Raw genomic sequence first — 20,446 nt, 5'->3', positions numbered from 1 at the left:
AGAACAGAAAGGTAGCGTCAATATGCAATTCAATTTCACTTTTAATGAATCTACGGTAACCTGGCTTAAAAACAGAAGATCTGCATATATATAAAGGGGAAAATATCAAATAATACACCAAAGCCATTCTACATAAACTGGAACTAAGAAGCTTGCTTTTCTACAACATGCCTCTCGTGTTTACCCGACCTTGGAGTCTAATATGATTGAAATTCTAACCATACCCAGAAGAGGGGATAGTCTATGAAGACTCTCCTGTACAGATTGTCCAGTACAGGAGAAACAGTCTTTCACAGTGAAGTCACCCCAGGTTCTGGCTTCTGTCTTTATGAGGGCATTTATTTTCTATTTTTATTTCTCTACCTTTTTATTATTTCTCTACTCTGCTACTTTCACATAAATTAAACAAATTTCTATCTTTGTGCAATGCTCTGTCATACTTGGTGAGAATTATCCAACAGGATCAAAGGCTCTTGTAGGAGATGGAGAACAGATGGCATGACTTTCTACACAAACAAAGAGGACAAAAGTCACCTTCCCTAGCCACAAATCTAAACCTAGAAACTTGCACTTTTCTTTTTAGGACTTTATTATGAAACTCAGAAAAGTTATTCATCACATGTCTACACACAGCAGTCATTAGAAGTGTGATCCTTAAGGCCAATGGCCAGTCTCAAATAAGTACATGGGGCACCACGTAGATTCACTTCAGAATCCTAATCACTGGTTTGGTTTTCTCCCTCTCCATTTTGGATAAGACACCTTGGGAAAGGACAATATGCAAGTCATCCAGGCACAGAAGCCATTTCTACGTAAACTCAAAGGTGAGCAGATCCTACGACAGCATATTAAAGAATATATGATGATTAGCAGCTATTATTTTTTAAAGGAAAATGAGGTTGATTGACATTAGAAGATGTGTTTTATGGCCAGGGATTTACCTGGCTTAGACATTCAGCTGTTTAGCTATGTCTGTAACTGAGAGCTGTTTACAGCAATATGTAATTTTCTAGTTGAGAGAGGGCGGAAGGCAAAATTAAAGTGAAAAAGGTTTACAGAATCACCCAATAAAAAAGAAGGCATACAGGACCATGAACATAAAAAGCTACATAAAATAATACGAATTATAAATAATACAAATTAGGAGGCTAAGGCAACAGGCAAAGAATGAGTCATTCAACACAGCACTTAAGAGCAATGTACAGCATGAGACATGTATACACCACCACACTGGCAGTACAATTCAGCCATTTCACACCTGATGTCTGTGATCTAGTGCGACCTTGGGAAGTCAGCAGTCCTGATCTCATCCAAGCGGCATGTATTTCTGCAAAAGATGGGTATTGTTGGCCTGAACAGCTCTACGTGGAGACTTTTATGCGAAGTAACCCTTCACTTGAGTTAATAATCAGCCCTCCCTGAGTTAATAATCAGCCCTCTCTCTGTCCCATCTGAACCATCAGCATAATAGTTTGCTCTCCACAGCTAAGATCTTTTATGGGTATCTTAAAAGACATGCCCCAAAATTAGTAGAATCATACAGAAGCTATGCTGAGCAGACATTAAATGACATGACAAGCATTGTTAGCCTCTCCATTAACTCATTCTGAAGACATTACACTATTGGAAAATTGAAAAAGATCTCTGAACAGCTTCTGTACCAATATCCAAGATTTCACTCATCTTGGGAATTTGTACTCTTACGATTTACTCCTGTGCTCTTTCACAGTGCTTTAAACCATAACAACTTTCAGTGCTTTAAACTGTAACAACTATCTGAGGCTGAGTTCATGCTGTATGTAACTGTTTTCTCAGTACATTTTAAATCATCTCTGAAACGATAAAAACAGAATTCTAAGTCTGTTGAAGTCATTTAGGACCTAAATATCTCAATTCTTTTTTTCTGCCACAGTGCTCTCAGAACTCCGAGGTGTTTCTTTAAAGAGTAAGAAACAATTTGAAACATACTCTGAAAAAGTGAGAAACGGAATGAGAAAAAAATAATTTGAAAATATATGTTTCCCAAAGGAAAATATACTCATTATTGCTTTATTGCTTCAGTTACATTTTATCAGCTTAAGAGATCGATATTGTTAAGTAGGAGAAAGTGATTACGTTCAATCTTGCTATGCTACTCGGGTTTCACATTCACCATGTATTTTTGTAATCTTTAAGCATATAAATAATATAAAGTTGAGGGAATCCACTCTTCAATCTACCTTTGAGGCTCTGAAGGAACGGAGAATAACTGTGATACACAAGTACCCCCTAGTGATGAAATGATGAACTACTTAATAGCATCAGCACTAGTTCGTTAAATAGCGTTGTAGCTGTAAAAAGAGAGTAATAAAACAAAAAGAATATGCCATTTGATACTCAGCATCTGTCCTGAGTAGGCTTGAGAACAAACTCAGCCTCATCCCTGACAAAACACAGACATGAAATTCCGCAGGCAGTAAATTCTCGTCTAAATACAGTAACTAAGAACTAAAGTTCTCAGACATAAATTCCAAAGAAATAAAGAATAGAAATGGCGACTACTTAAAGCAAAACACACTTTCCTTGTTTTTTGAAATTTGGCATCTTTCATATAGCAGGAGAAACTAAAACTGAAGATACACATTTCAATATCCTGTTAATATTCTGAGTTCAGTAATAGCTGAATTCTGAATGGTCTTATGAGCTCAAAGGGTTCCTGTCATCCTATTTGCATTATAACTGATGCTACAAGAAAAATAAAATTCTGAAAATATTAGTGGAAAATATTTCAAAGTTTTCATTACAGAATGTTTTTGTAGCAAACCATAGCTAGGCCTAAAAAAGATCCAAAAGTCAGATAGAAAAAAACTAAGAGCTTAGCAGCCTCTAAGCCTGATCCAAGGTTACAGCTGTAAATTGACATAGAAGGAAAACAAAGGAAAGATTACTACGTCTTTGCTGCACATTTATTAAAGCAGCATTGCCAAGAATGCATTGTCATAACCAGCAAAACTGAGGCATACATAAATCAGAAAAATCTCTTTTGATCAGATAAGTGCTCATTAGCACGTCCATCAGTAACAACAGGCAGACTCCCAGACTCCCATATTTAAAGGAAGAATATATTTCTGGCTGAAAACCACATCGATTGGATGTTGAAGACTTTAAACAAAAAGCTTCACAAACTTTAATAGATTAAAACAAAGCCATTCACATTCAAGCTTAATTTGCTGTAAGTATTAAAACTGATGGACAAACACAGTTCTTTACAGAGGAAGTCCAGCCAGGAGTGCATTACCCAGGCACCCAACTTCAAGCTCACATACAAAGATGTCAGCAGTCTGAAAATGTGCTTCAGTCTTTATGGCTTCAGAATCCTGAGGGGACTCAGGCCAAACTTTTGAGACCTGTCCTAATTCAGGCAGGTATAAAAATCGAGATTTGCTGTCAGTAAGGTACATAGCAAATGGAAATGTTGTTTACTGGAATTACTGTAACTATTCCTCTCACATTTCATTTATACAACTCAATTATAAAATCAAATCAAATCATAACAGTACTGTAGAGTTTCTTTTGTGACACCTCACTAACAGTCCTAAAGTGACATAGAATCAACTCCTGAAAACAACCAATCCGGTGTTACCAAAAATTCACCTAGAGTAAATAAGAGATCATCATAAATGAAGAGGGAGGTCCATTAAAATACATTAATAAATTCTGATACTTTCATGTTCATGTTTTATATTTCAAAGCTTTAACAAGCATGTAGAACTAGCTGAAACATTAGAGCTAGATACTGTAGTAGCTGGACTTGATTAAGTTATGGATTTTCTTTCTCCATGTTTTTTAAAACAAAAATGGCATGTTCGTGAAGAGAGAGGAGCAGGGAATGGAACACAATCCTCCAGCATTTTATTAAGTGTTCCGAAAAAAGAACTAGAAGAACAGGGTTTATTTACAAAATGTAAAGCCTTCAAAAATAAACTACACAACTATACTATACACACACACACATAATACATGTATACAACTACTCAATAATAGTTTATAAATTAAAAAGCTTTAAGCCTTTAATAAACAATTTTGTAAAAAAGAAGAATGGAGAATTTGTGAAAACTGGCATACACCTTTGCCCTGCTGCTTATCATCGTCAATTTCACAATGATGAAATTTACTTCAGTTCTGCATAACCAAAGGGGTCCTTTCCACAGTGTGCATCTCACATTAGCAACTTGTCCAAGGCATGACACGGGGGAATAGGTAAGTTAGGTATATTTTTCTTGTTCTAACCATTAATTAGAAAGCTTCAGAGGTATACATTACTACAAAGATTTGCTCATAGATTTGCTCTATAGTCATAGATTTGCTACCTACCTCCACTCTGCCCTTTGTAAAGGATCTAGATGAAAGCACAGTATGATAGACTTATCTAATGAACTATTTTAAAAAGAAATTCAGATGGAATGCTGAGTCAGCATAAAGTCTGCTCCTGTCTTATGCCCTCACTAAAGCTGAAAATTAAGGCTGCAAAATAACACCAAAATCAGTGATGAGACAAATTAATGCAAAGAAAGCATCTAGAGTGCAAGAAATATAGTCCAAACAGTTTTGTTTGAAGTATGTGAAGAGCTTACGTACAATTTGTCTCCTTGTTTTGCTTTCTTGTCAGAAACCAGATACACGCTTCCAAAGCTTCCGTTGCCAAGTTTCCTCTCAATAGTGTATCTTCTTGCAATCATAGCATCTGAGCAAGCAGAATTAGATCTGGCAACAGAGACACGCTTCGCAGTTTCTTGAAATTTCAGCATTGTTCCGTGTAAGAGAAATGACAAATTTCTCTAGAATGCAGCTTTCAAATACTTTTACTCTCCCATGGATGTTCAGAGGAAATACTTCAAATAGAAAAAAAAAAGTCAATGATTGTTCTTATGAAAATGCTCACTTAATTCTATTGCAGTGTTTATAGTGCTCAGCTTGCAGCACAACAAAATTGAGTGTAATCATTAGTTGCTAAGCTGTGGGCAGCAGACTTGATTAAGAAACACCAGATAACGCAGATGTGACATAGTCAACCTTCCTCTAAAACAACCTTAAATGAATTTAGTGAGCATATAACACAGGAAAAATGAAACACAGGTGTATATACATTCATTTATTAACAAGTTCAGGCGCTTTTTGCAAGAACAAGGACAACTACACCTGTTATTTCATCTGAGAGTTCCCTTCAGATATGGTACTCTTCTTTACCACCTGTCTTTATACCAACACCTTATCTGGCATCAAAACTGTTTTGGGATTCACGTTTCATGATTTTTGTATATAATGAAGCATAATCTCCACCCATAATTTTGAATTCACTTGCATCAACAACTACAAAGCTGTTTTCTTTGCTCTTTCATTTGCTGCTCAAATTTTACCAACTGTTTTTCTCCTACCTTTCAGTGTTGACTGTATAGCTTCTGTGGGATTCACCGCTATCTTCTGAAAATTAGAGCTTCCTGGCTACCTACAAACCTACAAGATTTTTAATAAAAATAATTTTCTTCCGAAAGTTCTGCCTTTCTCTTTTGCTATAATAGTTCAAACAGCTTAACTTTGATTTGTAACTCTTGTATAACTGAGGTCCTAATTCTGCAAACGCAGGGACTGCAGAAGCAACCCCCTGGTGTTTCTGTGGCTTTCAGTAATTGAAAATGGCTTTAGAATGACTTTGTTTTACTTTCCTCATTCCAAATGATAAAGTGTATGTGCTTTGCTACACATAATAAAGCAATATTGCTTTCATTACCCTGGCTTTTTATTTACATTATTTGCACGTGAGGATCCTTTAGAACAAATTGTGGCAAGGTCCTTCAATCAGCAGAGCTATTACTACTGTCTAGTCAGCACTGCCTGCTGCAGTGCAGCACGACCACACTGTGCTTGCTCACCATAGCATTTCAAAGTCAATGCATGCATATGAAAATGCTTTGGAAAAGAGAAAATGCTTAACTTTAAAAGCCACATAACTGCTAGTTCCAAGTGAGTGTCTTCACCTCTGAAAAATGCAGAACCTAAATGAAAATTAGGCCAGTCCAAGTTGGACAAGGTCTTGGGCAACCTGATGTAGTGGGTGGCATCCACGCCCTTGGCAGGGGGTTGGAAATGGATGGTATTTAAGATCCCTTCCAACCCAAGCCATTCTGTGATTCTATGAATTTGTATTTTATAACAATAACTCTGTGTGCATACGTGTGTGTGTAAGAGCCTATTTTAATACCCATCTGCTGACCGCCTGTCAACACTCTACCAATGAGCTTGACTTTGCAGGGTCACCATTTCATGAAAAACAGCCAAACTGTAATTACCAGAAGCCACCTTGACAATGATATAAATCATGTACTTTTTAAAGCAAAAACACTTTTGAAAGTCTGTTTCTGTGTTCTCCTTCAAATAGCAATAGGGACAAAAAAATTGAATTGCAAAGAATGACAGCTAAAAGAAAATCTACTGCTTCAGTAACTCTAAATCTGTCTTAGAAAGCATAAATGGACCGTGTTGAGGGTTTGGGGGGTGGGGAGGGGGCACAGAATGACAGGAAGGTAAGTTCCATAAAATATTATATTGCCAGTTCCTGAATGTTTCCATATTTTTCATTTATTATTCTCCCAGGAAGTTGTTGTTTTATGGATGCCATCATAAATCCCAGATACAGTCAGTAGTTTTAAAATACATACCTTTTAGAAATAACTACACGTACAAAAACTGCTAAGCCATCTGTTCTTTTTTTCAGGAGAAGAGTCACTTAACACCTCTCACCTTCTGATTTTGATACCTGCCTGGCCCTAGTGATGGGCTAGAACCCTTAACATCACAATACCAACCCTTGAGCTAGAGTACCCAACTGTGACTAATTGCTGTGCTTTATTTCTAACCCTGCCTTGCACCTGCTACTCTTCATGCTTCAGTTCCCCCTATGTATAATGAGAGTAATGATACAAGTTTGCAAATGCTTTGATACCTACTGCTGAGCAATGCTGCAAGGCAGGGACCAGTGACTGTAGTTGTGGTGCCACAGTCAGATTTTAAGGGCACACAACAGATGGATTGCTGAGCCCCTGCACTTTGAAAGAAATATCCCAGAAGAGTCAACAGACCCTACAGCCTGACTTAACCATAAGAATGATTCTTCTAGAAGTCTGCCAGCTGGTAGCCTCTCCTACCACGAACCTTTCAACCCAGCCTTCCTGGAATTTTTGTACCAGTTTCCATATGCTCCAACTTCAAGTTTTGTTAAAGTTCTTCAGAACAACTACAGATAACTCGAAGTAAAGAACTGGTAAGCCTCCTCTTCCTCAAAAAGTTCAGTATGCTCTATCTGGTAATACTTTGGAAGACGGTTTATTTTCCTTTTCTCCTCATCAAACCCCATTCTATAGCATGGCACATTGCTGACACCAAACTAATGCAATTACATTGTCTAGATTACCCTTTCTCTTTAATTTTTCTTTCTTCCTTGGCTGTGGTTAGATCTTTCCCCCTTTGTCACTGCAAGGTAAGGCAGAGCGGTGCTTCCAAGTTTCCGTGCACAGCACCGCACTCGCCCCCAGCCCCATTTGTTTACGTACGATGCTGGTTTTAAAATTCCTTCAGGTTCCTTTAGCAACAGCTAACGTACTCTGGCACTTTCTGACCTGCAGGATAAACTCTTCTCTTCCAGATATGAAAGTTTTCCTGTTCTGTCGGGTTTTCTGTTCACTCCCTAAGAACCCCGGTACCACACCAGTTGCTGTTTCTCATCTCAAAACCAAAACCCAGACATTTTTATATTTAAAATCTAAATATTACCAATATATACTACCTCATATTTATTTATTTTCCTGCCTATGACTTCACTGCCCTGGTTTTTAACCATTTCAAAGCATTTTTTTTTTTTTTTGAAAATAAAATTGAGGATATTTGCATTTATTTCTTATCCCTTCGTTTAAAAAACAACCAAACCTCCTGAACGCCGGCTGCGTAGCTATTTCCTCCAACAACTTTACGAGGATGTTAAGAGTCCTTCAGCCGAGCCTAAAAGCGGCGTTACTGCTGTTCCTGACTGCTCTCGGTGTTCTACCGCCCAGGGTTCTACCGGCAGCCCGGGTGAGGCGAGACCAAACGGCAACCAGCCAGGCACCGACCGACACCTCCCTGAGGCGCTCTGGGGACGCCGGGACCCCAGCACACACCGCGGGCGGCCCCCAACTCACGCTCCGAGGGGCCGGGGCCTGCCTTCCTCCGTCCCCGTTCCCTCCCCGCGTCCCGCCTCACCCGGCCCCGTCGCTAGGAGCGGCGGCGCAGGCGCCCTGTGAGGGAAGCGGGCGCCCGGCGCCATCATGGGCGTCCCGGGGCTGACGGGCTTCGTGGGCGAGCGCGGGGCGTTTTTCACGGAGCTGCGGCTGCGGGACACCAAGCTGGTCATCGACGGGAGCAGCCTCTACCACCGGCTGTGCTTCGCCTCCGCCGCCGAGTTCCGCCGCGGCGGCGACTACGGCGCCTTGGCGGCGACCGTGCGCCGTTTCTTCGGCAGCCTGCGGGCTTGCGCCGTCGCCGCCGTCGTGGTGCTGGACGGCGGGCGCGGCGCGGCCGATCGCAAGCTGCCCACGCTGCGGGACCGCGCCGCCGAGCGGCTGCGGGCTGCCCACGGGCTGTCCCGGGGCCAGGGCGGCTGCCTGCTGCCGCTGCTGGCCCGCCACACCTTCGTGCAGGCGCTGCGCCGGCTGCGCGTCCCCTTCGTGCAGTGCTTCGCCGAGGCCGACCGCGAGATCGCCGCCCTGGCCAGCTGCTGGGGCTGCCCCGTGCTGTCGCTCGACAGCGATTTCTGCGTCTTCGACCTGCCCGGGGGCTACTGCCCGCTCAGCCGCTTCCAGTGGCAGGAGGTGTGCCCCGGGGACGGGGCGCCGGGCTGCTTCATCCCCGCGCTGTGCTTCTCCGCCGACAGCTTCTGCGGCCGCTTCGGCCGCCTGCAGAAGAGCCTGCTGCCGCTCTTCGCCGTCCTCTGCGGGAACGACTACGGCGAGGTGCCGGCCCTCCAGGGCTTCTTCGGCAAGCTGCCCCTGCGGGCCGGCAGCCCCGGGGGGCGGCGGGGCAAGCACGGCCTCATGCGGGGGCTGCTGGAGTGGCTGGCGCAGTTCTCCGGGCCCACGGAGGCCGTGGAGCACGTTGTGAGGCACCTGAAGGAGCACCGGAGGGAAGAGGTGAGGGAGCTCCTGTGGAGCTCCATGGAGGACTACGCGCTGTCCGACGTGAACCTGGAGGACTTTTTTAAGGGGGGGAAGTATGAGTGCGAGGCAGCCAGGAACTCGGGGTTGCCCCAGTGGGTGCTTGATGGCTTGGCGAAGGGTGAGCTGTCTCCGTTCCTCAGCGATGCCCTGATCCTAAGAAGTACCTTCCTCCACGTTCAGGTGGAGAACATGCAGAGGCCTAGCGCGCACAGCACAGCGCTGCCCATCCGACAGGTTATCTACGGACTGCTCCTGAAGGCATCTCAAAGCTCAGAAGATGCTTCTGCGAGCAAGCAGGCCAACAAGCCTTCAGGCATATTTGAATTCGACAGAATCCAAAAGACACTTAAAAAAACATTTGTTCAAGCAGCAAACCTACCCCCGCGTTTTTGCGATGATCATTTTTCTTTGGACAAGTTAACAGAGGTAAATGGTTGGCACCACAGATCATGGTTAACAATGTTTCGTGAGTTAAAAAATAGTTGGGACTGATGTTTGCCAGCTGGTCCCTAAATGCGATGCCTGAACCAAATGCCTTCAGTAGGTAAATACTGAGTGCCAAGGTACTTACAGGGTTCTGAGCTTGGCTTCTGATAGTTGAGAAGCTACATAGGTTTCATTACTTTTTTTTTCTCCTACTGTACCAAGACAAATTATATGAAAAGCTGGTTGTGTGTATATATTAGTTAGCATTGCGTACGTTTTCCATTATACGCCCTTCTTTCATCCTGTGTGTTACACTAAAGTAATATTTGCTTTTGTCATTTCAGGAGAGAATTCATAGCTTTATGAAACTTAAGTGCAATTCAACACTACAAAACTCAATTTACATTTGATCAAGCTATAGGTATTTCAGACCAAAGTCAGAGACAAAATCTGATACATGCTTTCTACTAAAATCACCATTTTTTCATCTGTGAACCTTGCAGCTGTCCAGCAGTTCCTCCTGCCACGAGTATGCATCCTGCTAACGTGGTTCCCTGCTGCTTGCCAGACAGAACAGCACCTGAAAAACACAGCTTGTAATCAAAGGAAGCTTGTACTAGGTTAGTTCTAGTCACCATCAGTGATTCTGTACGTTTAAATTCTAATGGTTAGGACTTTGTAACTCATTCTCTGAATGGGAAATAACCTTTCATTCCCAAAGTTTCATAATAGATTTTGTATGCGTTTTTTTAACTTTTAGAAATACAATCAGTCATATGCTCTATCCACTCAGATCCATTCAGATCAGCTGTAACAGATCTGCATGTTTTTATCACCTGCTGTTGGCTGTTTCATTAAGAACCTAGTCCATCACTACTGTGATACAGCTTTATCATTATATAAATGAGCAATGTGCAAACATTCAGGAGTTTGAGACGTCATGGTTTGGGATGTTAAGAAACTTGAATAGACTCCTTAATTCAGCCCTGGTATGTATGCTCTACTGAATTTGAGTTTCTGCTATTACATCTCTCCTCACTAAATATATGTAATTATCCATTCAACAGAAGGTTGCAAGAAGAAAGGTTCCCCTGCATTCAAAGCACTTTTGGCAAAACGGATTTTGTTTTGTCTTCTACTTTTGGGATTGATGTCTAGACATAGGCAAAGTCATCCTAATCTAGAATCACCAAGCACTCAGATTACAACTGAAAAGCTTGCTGTAATTCTGCTGCACGGTCTTTGTGTAAACAATCTATAACACCACATTTTGGAAGTTAAATAACACAACAAAGAGGGAATGTGCTAGGAATTCCTATGTTGCCAATAAGAAAGGCAAGCTTCACACTGAAGACTTCATGGTAATTACAGGTAGGTATGTTCTCAACATACAAGGAACAGACATCACTATTCAAGTAAGTCAACTTTTGCACAGGAGTGGAACTTTAAATCACCTGATTTGTAGGAGACTCCAGAACCTCTTAATCTAACTGACCTCAAGCAGTTGTAAAAATAGACCGTTACCCCTTTTCCCTAACATTTAGCTGTATTTCAAAAATATTGCCTGTTCCTTTAGGTTTATTTATTTATTTATTTAATAGAGAACACGAAGCATTAGCTAGCTTAAACACAAGCTTCTTTGCATTTTGGAAATCAGTTGCAGCAAATGAAGTCTGTTCCCTTCATTTTTCCACTTCAATTTTTCTTATTTATTTTCAGGTGCCTATGTCATGCCGTCGGATGCTTTTGCTGGAGACTTTAGGAGTGAAAATGAGTTTCCTAGAATCTATCCCCAGTCACTTACATCTTCCTGTTGCCGTAACCTGTTATTGGACATGTTGTTCAGAACCAAAAGTAAAATTGCTTCAATTAAAGGCTCTACTTCTAATGATAGTATCCGGAGAACTTGACAGGGTAACTAATGATCCAGGTATGTCTCTAAAAAATACAATTTTAGATGCTCAACTACTGTGAAAATCTGTACCGTAACTTGATTTTCCCCATTTATGGTGAGTTGTGCGAATTCAGATGAATTAGCTTTGATTCACACTATATCCTGAAGTATCACGTTCTTTGCATTGATACAGAGCAGAGAAGCAGTGCTAACTATGAATTTAACACCCTAAATAGTGCTATTCTATCATGTAAAACATTAAAAAAAAGACGAATCAAGGACTGAAAGATTAATTAGGTGTAATTATGCTACAGAAATTTTGTTGACATGTTCTTGCATCAGAAAAAAATGACTACTACTGATGCATTCTGATAATTTTTTCCCTCTCATGAGTTTTTCTAAAATCAGCTGTACCTAAAAGTTGCACAGGTACCTGTTATCTTCCTGTGCACTGAGAAAACTTGAAAGTGAAACAATTTCTTTGCTGACTTAAAACTTTCAGGAATATATTTGTACATAATAGGGTATGAAGTGGCATTTTCTTTAGGAAGAAGCCTTGATGTGATGCCAGAGAAGATGCATGCGCCAGGGTTATTCAGTTTATTTAGGTTCTAAACTAGAAAAGCTGGTTGAAAATGGTAGCCACCTGCTTCCCAAGTAGGCTGGAGTGAGATGGCAATCTGTTTTTCAAATTGATTCCCTCACAGAACAGCGCAGCAAATTACCTGACAAGTAGAATTACTGATTTCACGATTTTAGATTCTCGTGGAAACTGATACTTGAAGTATTTTGTAACTTTATGCCTTCAAGTTTGAGATTTTAAAACATTACCATGTAGGCTTCCTGAGATACAGCTGAACATTTGAGGCTTGTAGACCCTATGCGCTGCATTTACCTTTCATACTGTTCACAGCAGACATTTGTCTGTCCTTTTCTATTCATAACCTAGATTCCACAGCTTTACATGAAGAAGATAACAGTATTGCATATAACCAGTTCCTGAAATGGAAGGAGAAGAAATTGCAAAATAAAGACTTTGATTTAGATGCTGCACATAGTTTTTGCCAGTGGCAGTGCTGCCTTCAGATGGGATTGTATCTCAACCAGCTACTCTCCACTCCTCTCTCTGAGCCAGACTTAAGTAGGTAAGGATGTTCCAGAGATCTGTTTTCCACATAAGCTCTTAATGAAACGTTTTCACATAATGTTCTATTTCCTGGGTCATAAATTACTTTGGCCAATTTTACTATATTTAGACTCCCTTCTTTAAAGGTAGGAATAAGGAAAAAAAATACTGATTAGAACAGGTATCCTTTAGGAGCCCACTGTTGGATATTGTATGTAGTTTAGATTTTTTTTTTTTGACTGAACAGCATGTTTCTGTACTTCTGCTGAAGTGTGGTTCTAAATGAGGATTCTCTCCTTCCTTTGAGCAGGCTTTATAGTGGGACCCTTGTGCACAGTCTGTATCAAGAGCTTAAATCAACACCTTCAGTGGAAAACTTGTTCAGTTCATCTCCAAAAATGACTCAGCTTTATCAGGTTTTGTTGAATGCAGTGAAGTCAAGTGTATCTCTGTCACCTTCTGAAAGAAGTCTGGAAACCAAATCTGAGCCCCACAAAAAGAAGAAAGCATCTAAGAAGACAAAAGCTGTCAGGTGTCCCGTACCAGAAACTCAGTATTTATGTGATGTTAATAGGTTTGCATCACTTGGAGTGGATGACTGAAAGCATTATTCCTGGAATAATTTTAACTATGAAGATTGAAATTATGTTTCAATAAGTGACACTAGTGGAATTTTCTTTGCTGTTTTCGTACAAGTTCCCAATTCATCTTTACCAAGAAGTCGTCCTTCAGGGTTTTAATATTTTTGTAAGTGAGGCTCTTATAAAAGAGGTGCTATATGTAAGTTGTATTGGTTTCTGTTTTTTTTTTTTTGTTTGTTTGTTATTTTTTTTGTTTTTTCTTGGGGGGGGGAGGTTGTGTTTCCATAAAAGATATTAATCAAAAATGAGAGTAAAGAAGTTTAGCATTTCAGACGGGGCTATTTTAAAGGAACTGTGTTCCTGAACACTTTTACTTCACTATCTCTCCATCTCCCTGAACACTTCTAACTTTGAAAAAAATCATTTTTAAAGTTTGTGTTTGAGGAACAGTTGTCTATGCCATTACATGTTTACAGTCTTACAGATCAGAGCAAAATGGAAAGTGATGTTTTAAAAATAGTGTCCTTACAGGTAGAACTCTTCAGGTTTCATCAGTGAAAGCTGATGAAGTTGTGCTTGCAGCATTATAGGTACTGAAGCATGCTCAGAAGCTTCAGCAGAAGCAGCTTTTCCCTTTCCGTTTGGCATACTAAAATAACAGTTAAATACCTACATATATACATAAAGTTACATGGTAACAAATTACAGCAGGCTTGCTAATTCAGAGTAATTGTGTACAATCTGTTGTTATTTGTATTAACCTTTCTCTAAGAGCTACACTAAAGTTACAGACCTGCTTTAAGCTGCCCCAGTGTACACTAAGTTACTTTGCAAACTCTTGCTCTCAATATGGAAATGCTGAAAAAAAAAGTTAATATAAAAAATCCTACATGATCAGTATTTCTCAGTGCTTTTGTATCAGCTAACTTCACAACAAAATTAGACACTTCACAGAAGTGTTTTTTCTTGTAAAACTGATGTTTTTCTGGTGTCTTCCCTATATGAAATCTACATTTGTATTTTTTTCCTCAAGACTCAGTACACTATTTCTTACATCCAGGAAATCATGATTTAATCATTACTCACCAGAATTCAAGTTTGACTCCTGCATCATCTTGTGCTCAAGCGTCGGTCCAGCTTATGTAAGCTTTTTCTCACATTTAAACTAAAATAGAGACTCCCCCCATCCTCACAGTGATACAAATGCCTTCAAGCTAAAGTATTTCTATTTTTAGAGGCACAACGCTGCTCTGAAACATGATTTTTCCATGGATTATGACAGAGGACATCCTCTTAGATTTGTTTATCACACATTGCAGAAAACATATTTTTACTTGGAGAGTAAGTTACACCTGAGATGGTTGCATCTGCCCCTTTAAACAGTGTACTTTAGCACTCCAATTATGGTAGTAGAAAAAGAGCACTTGACTTGCTTCTAGAAGGGAAAGAGAAGAAAATTCAGTCGCAGATTACCTGTTTTTCAGGCTGTTCTTGCATCTGACAGTCACTATTACTTAGGTAGTGTCCTTACATGTAGAATGATCACAGGTTAAAAAGTAAATTGAGCTCCCTGGAATAACCAAGGCAACACATGCCTTTGCTCAGTGTGATCAGGAGCACTTGCACTAATGATGAAAAATATTCCAGGCATGAAGAAATCCACTAAAAATCATCAAGCACCAAGAACTGAATAAAATCTTTCTCTAAAGGTCTTGCGCTAGCAACAGAATTAGGTGACTCAATCTTTACTGTCACGGAAGGTAACATCGTAGTTACTCTGTCGTCTCAACAGATTTAGAGACTGTTCTTGTTAAAAATAAGTCCTTGTCCAAGTAGGTGATACAGACTAGCAGAGGCCACTATCACAAAGGCTTTCCTGAAGTGCTACTTAATTTTACAGAAAAGTAAATAAGCAACTGAAAGTAATCCACCACCAAGGCAAATGAGCTATTTCACAATGATTTTTAAGTAATCCAATCAAGGAAAAAAGTGTTTTACAGAGTTCTAGTCTCACACAACAATAATGTTCCTGATTCAGAACCGTAACACTAGCACTTAAGTATCAGGCACTCCTAATAATACTTATTGTTGTAAATTTTGTGGGGCACTCAAGTACATAATGGACATACCGAAATGTAAAAAGCATGACAGTTTGTCATTCACTTGAAGTTTAACTAGAGCAAGTTCCAGGCAAGGATGAAAACTAACAAGCTGACCCTTGCTCAAATTTCAGAAGTCTTAAATTTGGAGGAAAAGCCCCAAACCCAACACCTTCTAAAAATGAAACTTTACAGTATGAAGACCTATGAATAAGCCATAAAACTTCACTTTCTTCAGGCTCATCAACATACACTGTAATAAGTGTTTCTATACGGAAGTAACTCATTAGACCTCGTGAACTACCAGAATGATCTCATACAGCTGAGTCTTGATACTGTCATAATAAATTAAATGAGAAATTAATACATTTGCAACATCTTTAAACTTATAGAAAAACTATTTTTGAGATACAGTCTGAGATGGTAGGTAACAGATAGTAGGTGATAATTAACTTTTCTACTACAGAACTGCTACTTACTCTAGTACCAGCAGATGGCACCCCCACTCAACCATTCAGCAAGTCAGGAGCACTTCACAACCCCTTTCTAAGTAGGCTATGTGCATGCTTCCACCAGGTGACTTTACTGAAGTTGAAAGGGTTTAAATTTAAGTTCTTAATTTTAGTAATTGAGAGATTGATTCCAATCATTATGATCCCACGTGTTTTATTTTCCCAAGCTTGTAGTTCCTTATGATTTTTATAACCAACAGTAATTGTCCTATTTCAAGTAAGCCTTGAATATAAAAATGCAGGTATGTTTGATTCCACTTTGTTACTGCTGTAAGAGAGGATCTTCACTGCTCCAAATGCCATGTTGGGGGAACACCAGAACGCAAATTCTTGAGCCTTGCTGGGAAGTAGGATCTTGAATCAGTTCTGAAGACAAGTAAAAACTCAGATGTTTCAGTTTTTGATCAAGACTGCTGTAATCACAAGGCATTTTGAGAATACCTTTGGGACTGCTGACGTGACGATAACAAATTACTCCACTGGAAGCATGTTCTAAATGCAGAATTCAGTTGCTCTTTGTTCCTGATAAAATGACATATGCCTACATGGAAATACCATTTCTGTATGCTGAAGAAAATTAGGCAGTCTAGGATCACTATTCAAAGTTTAAACAAATTGCTTCATTTTTATTTCTTGAGTCATTACAGATTTTCAGTCTTTCCCTGGGAGAAAAACAACCCAAAACAATAAAAGGCTCTTACTAGTTAAAACTTAGATGTTCTCTATTCCGTGCTTCAGTAAGAAAACTAAATTCCTTGGTTGCTGCCTATTTTCACACCACATAAATGCTTCTAAGTTTTTGAGGAAAAAAAAATCTCACTATTGACTCAATTGCTCTGAAGAAAATCTCCAACTTGCTGGTAGGTAGTAATGATCAAGAATGGATCTAAAAAACAGCAATGGAATTCAGACAGCTGGTCCAAGCATTTCTTACAAATAATGAGGTTGAGCTAGATTAATTACTTGTTACTGTTTCATCTTTCAATGGAAAACAGCAAAACTGCCTTTGGCATATTTAAAGTGAATTACATGCAATGAAGCTTACCCTTCAAGAAGGCAGAATTGTTCTTCAGAAACCACAATTTTATCTTTGTCTACACTGACATACCTCATTCAGAAAGTGAGACTTCTTTGTGCTGCTTCATAAAACTTGTTTAAAGACTAGGCAATAAGAATTCTTTGCTAAAACAACAAATCATTATTCATCTGCACTTCTCTGCATATCTGGATTTCTAGGATTTTAACAGCAAATGCAGAGCTGTGCTTTTTCAAAACCCAGGCTGGTGCAAGAGATTCTTCATCAGCATGCATTGTCATAGTTTTTATGATGTCTTTACTGGAATCTGAAGAGTTCTAAATATTTTATTAAGGAGTTTTTAAACGTTCTGAAATTGCATTGAAATACTGAATGCATTAGTACTACGGCTCCACTTGTCAAAGACAGTCCAACAGGAAGAACATTGATGAATTTGTTCAACTTTTGATAGGCAGAGCTGTTGGAAATGAGCCTTGTGCTTAACGAGGTAAGAGCATTCCTATATGAAGTCATCTTGTTTGAGCCCTGTTAGCTCGGTGGTTCATATAGCAGCCTGCCTAAGAGGTGAACGCCATATGCTAGTCTTTCCCCTTTGTCCTGGTTTCAGTTAGGACAGTTATTTTCCCTCTTAGTAGCTGGTAGGGTGCTATGTTTTGGATTAGGATGAGAAGAGTGCTGATAACATGCTGATGTTTTAACTGCTGCAGAGCAATGCTTATACTAAGCCAAGGACTTTTCAGCTCCTCGCTCTGTCCTGCCAGCGGGCAGGCTGGGGGTGCAGCAAGAGCTGGGAGGGGACAGACCCAGGACAGCTGACCCAAACTGGCCAAAGGGGTATTCCATACATGCTAAACAATAGATAGGGGTGGCTAGTCGGGGTGGGGGGGCTGGCTGCTCGGGGTTGGGCTGGGCATCGGTCAGCGGGTGGTGAGCAATTGCATTGTGCATCACTTGTTTGTACATATTATTATTATTATCATTATTATTTTCTATCTTAATAAACTGTCTTTATCTCAACTCACAGGCTTCACTCTCCCGTTTCTCTCTCCCATCCCAGAGAGGGAGGGGGGAGGGTGAGCGAATGGCTGTGTGGTGTTTAGCTGCCAGCCGGGTTAAACCACAACACCCTTACACTTAGATCTCCTGCACGTTGGTAGTGCAGGTAATAGGTGCACATTCAGCAGGCCCAGGGTCAGCCAGAGCAATGGATGAATTGCGTGCATACAGTTGACTCAGTGGTTTCTGTATAGCAAATGAACTCATTTCCTGTGTGCTGCCCCACTTCTGACCAAGTCTATGAATCTCCAGGGGAAAAAAAAATAAAAAACCTATCAGCAGAGAGATTCATATAACACTTTCCAAACTGCCTTATTTTTCATGAACTCTCCAGATTTTGAGCGTGGCACATGGGGCAAACCACAAAGAAACGTGCAAAAATGTGCCCATTTAAAATCCCTCATTAACCTTACAGACAGGATGACCATTTTCTGACAGCATGTCCCCCAGCTAATACAACAGAACATTATTTTCAGGCTTCAGTGTGAAAAGCTGTATATCTACACACTCTGAAACAAAAGATCCACCATTCCAGCTCCAACTCCCTCTAAAAATCTTGCACACCCTCTTTTCAAGATCCCCTGGCTCATTGTTACTTGTATTTTTCCTCGGAGGATAAACAGTCCTATTCTAAAGACACTGATGACACCAGCTTCAAGTCTATTTTGAGGGAGAAGACTGTTTCTAATTGCTGAATATTAGAGTATTTAGGCATTATCATATATTAAAAACTAAATTTTAACATATTGAGACATCAATCTACTATAACACTTTTCCAGCCACAAAAAGTCATTCTGAAGGTTAAAATTTTAAGTTACTCTAAAAGTAAACAGTTTATTTTTATGATGGGAAGAAGAAAGAACAGGAGGGGCACAGAAGGAAAAAAAATGCTTCCTTCAAACAAGGGTAGGATTTTTTGCCGTTAGAGTGAGAATGAGTGCATTCCTTTTCTAATTTAGTATACTAAAAGAATATTGCAATAATAGTACTTACTTACAACCACTGAAGTGTTCTGGCATTTGTAAGCTAAAATGGAACAAAATGTGAAATAAAGCTAGCATCTGAAATGATCAAAACAAGCCTGACAATCTGGTGTAAATGCCAGTTCCTTTTAAAGCAAAGAGACAGCACACTTTTAAGAAAAGCAAACATTTACTTCAAATTGCAGTATAGGCTTCTCAATCACAGAAAAAGGAAAGAAAAACAGTGATCCAACAGCGGTCACATCCTGTGCAAAAGAACTCAGGATACAAAAAAACTGTAGCACAAGGTACTTGAGCCGCTTACACATTGCAGAATAAAGTAAATAAATACAGTAGCTAGAATATGGCACTCTTGTGACAGACTCTAAACCCAGTGGAATGCCTCTGAAATATTTTTTTTTATCCTTGTATTAGTAGCAAAGTCCCACCACCATAAAAGTAAAATCGTACAATGTTTTAAATAAAAACAAACTAAAATATATATATCTAAGAGAAGAATTTTACACAGTTATATCTCTTAAGTGCAGAAAACGGGACTTGGGCTTAGATCTTTCTTTAAAGTAAATCTCCCCCCCCCACAAAATCCTGTTCAATCTTAAAAGTAAATTGGTTTGAGGAAAAATGTTACCAAAGTTGCATAATTTCATTTGTTACTCCCACAGCTGGAAGTTAAGTTCTGAACAGTCTTGAAACATGAATGTTCATCATTAGCCAGTGAAACAAAGGACTTGTCAAAAGCCCTCAGGATTTCTTAATCCTCCAAATATTGTTTTGCCTTCTCCTACATCTTTAGACAGCAATCCCTAAGTTTGCAAACAAAAAGAATGCAATATGCATCATACATCAAGAAAAGACGAAGTTGACGAAGAAGAACTTCCACGTTTCTGGATCTTTTCCTTGCTTCTTTCAAACTTCTTTATGATCTCAGTCACTATGCACACAGAGGAAGTGAGTCCCAGAAGAAACAATAAATCTAGAAGAGATAATTAGCCTTTTTAAAAGTTGCTACTTAAAGATTAGGGCAGATTCACAAAGGAATATGACTTACAAGAACTTCAAATTGCCTCCCTCTTATTAAGTAATTTGAGACAAAGTGAAGCAAGAACCAATTTTTGCAGAACCAGACAAATAACATGCATAGTTTATGCACAAATCACAAGGACACGCACAACGTTTCAAACTTTCGGAATATTTCATAACTATTTTTATTAATACCTATGAAAGCAAAGAACAGTAAGCAACATAATTTACAATGAAAAAAATACTTAGATTCTCAGAAATGACACTGCAGTAAAAAGGCAAAGAATTATGTAAAAACGGATTTCATAGCAATAATTTAACTTTAGCTCCAGAAAACAGCAACAGCAGTAAACGTAAGTCTTAATGAGGCCAACAGCACTAAGTGTATTTACATAGCTTCTTAAAAGCCTCATACCTTTTTATCCTACAAAAATGCAGTTGATTTAATAAAGTATAAGATTTTTAAAAGCTTTTCCAAAGTCTATGCTT

General features: G+C 39.6%; 3 protein-coding genes across 13 annotated transcripts in view; 1 reads left to right on the top strand and 2 right to left on the bottom strand.

Annotated features, from left to right (window-relative positions):
- Window positions 1-8,270, bottom strand: part of NEK11 (NIMA related kinase 11) — a 117,384-nt gene extending 109,114 nt beyond the window's left edge. For 4 of the 8 annotated variants that reach the window (XM_035317040.1, XM_035317045.1, XM_035317047.1 and 1 more), the window contains exons 1-2: window positions 7,960-8,270; window positions 4,618-4,871 (exon numbers count right to left, since the gene is read on the bottom strand). In XM_035317040.1, the coding sequence (XP_035172931.1) occupies window positions 4,618-4,787 (170 nt within the window). In that variant the 5' untranslated portion in view covers window positions 4,788-4,871; window positions 7,960-8,270. Of the gene's footprint in view, window positions 1-4,617; window positions 4,872-5,767; window positions 5,938-7,447; window positions 7,913-7,959 lie in introns of those variants that run through there. The other 4 variants (XM_035317041.1, XM_035317042.1, XM_035317044.1 and 1 more) reach the window with 4 other exon arrangements.
- Window positions 8,261-13,470, top strand: ASTE1 (asteroid homolog 1). The gene is made up of 4 exons (XM_035317039.1): window positions 8,261-9,650; window positions 11,370-11,580; window positions 12,494-12,689; window positions 12,981-13,470. Exons 1-4 carry the CDS (start codon window positions 8,337-8,339, stop codon window positions 13,270-13,272), a joined length of 2,013 nt encoding a protein of 670 aa, XP_035172930.1. The 5' UTR covers window positions 8,261-8,336; the 3' UTR covers window positions 13,273-13,470.
- Window positions 13,471-19,087: 5,617 nt separating this feature from the next.
- The window catches only part of ATP2C1 (ATPase secretory pathway Ca2+ transporting 1), a 50,511-nt gene continuing 49,152 nt past the window's right edge, over window positions 19,088-20,446 (bottom strand). For all 4 annotated transcript variants that reach the window (XM_035317033.1, XM_035317031.1, XM_035317035.1 and 1 more), the window contains one exon: window positions 19,088-19,910. In XM_035317033.1, the coding sequence (XP_035172924.1) occupies window positions 19,774-19,910 (137 nt within the window). In that variant the 3' untranslated portion in view covers window positions 19,088-19,773. The remainder of the gene's footprint in view (window positions 19,911-20,446) is intronic.

This window comes from Oxyura jamaicensis, chromosome 2, assembly GCF_011077185.1.
Source record: "Oxyura jamaicensis isolate SHBP4307 breed ruddy duck chromosome 2, BPBGC_Ojam_1.0, whole genome shotgun sequence".
In the NCBI taxonomy this organism is placed as follows: domain Eukaryota; kingdom Metazoa; phylum Chordata; class Aves; order Anseriformes; family Anatidae; genus Oxyura; species Oxyura jamaicensis.
Note: the sequence above shows the minus strand (reverse complement) of the source record. Positions and strands in the feature narration are given on the sequence as shown.

What these genes read in the sequence shown, in the direction of transcription:
- ASTE1 (XM_035317039.1), top strand. Translation starts at nt 8,337, where the DNA reads ATGGGCGTCCCGGGGCTGACGGGCTTCGTGGGCGAGCGCGGGGCGTTT. An exon ending in CTTTGGACAAGTTAACAGAG is followed by an intron (nt 9,651 to 11,369) that starts GTAAATGGTTGG and finishes ATTTATTTTCAG; the next exon opens with GTGCCTATGTCATGCCGTCG. An exon ending in CAGGGTAACTAATGATCCAG is followed by an intron (nt 11,581 to 12,493) that starts GTATGTCTCTAA and finishes TTCATAACCTAG; the next exon opens with ATTCCACAGCTTTACATGAA.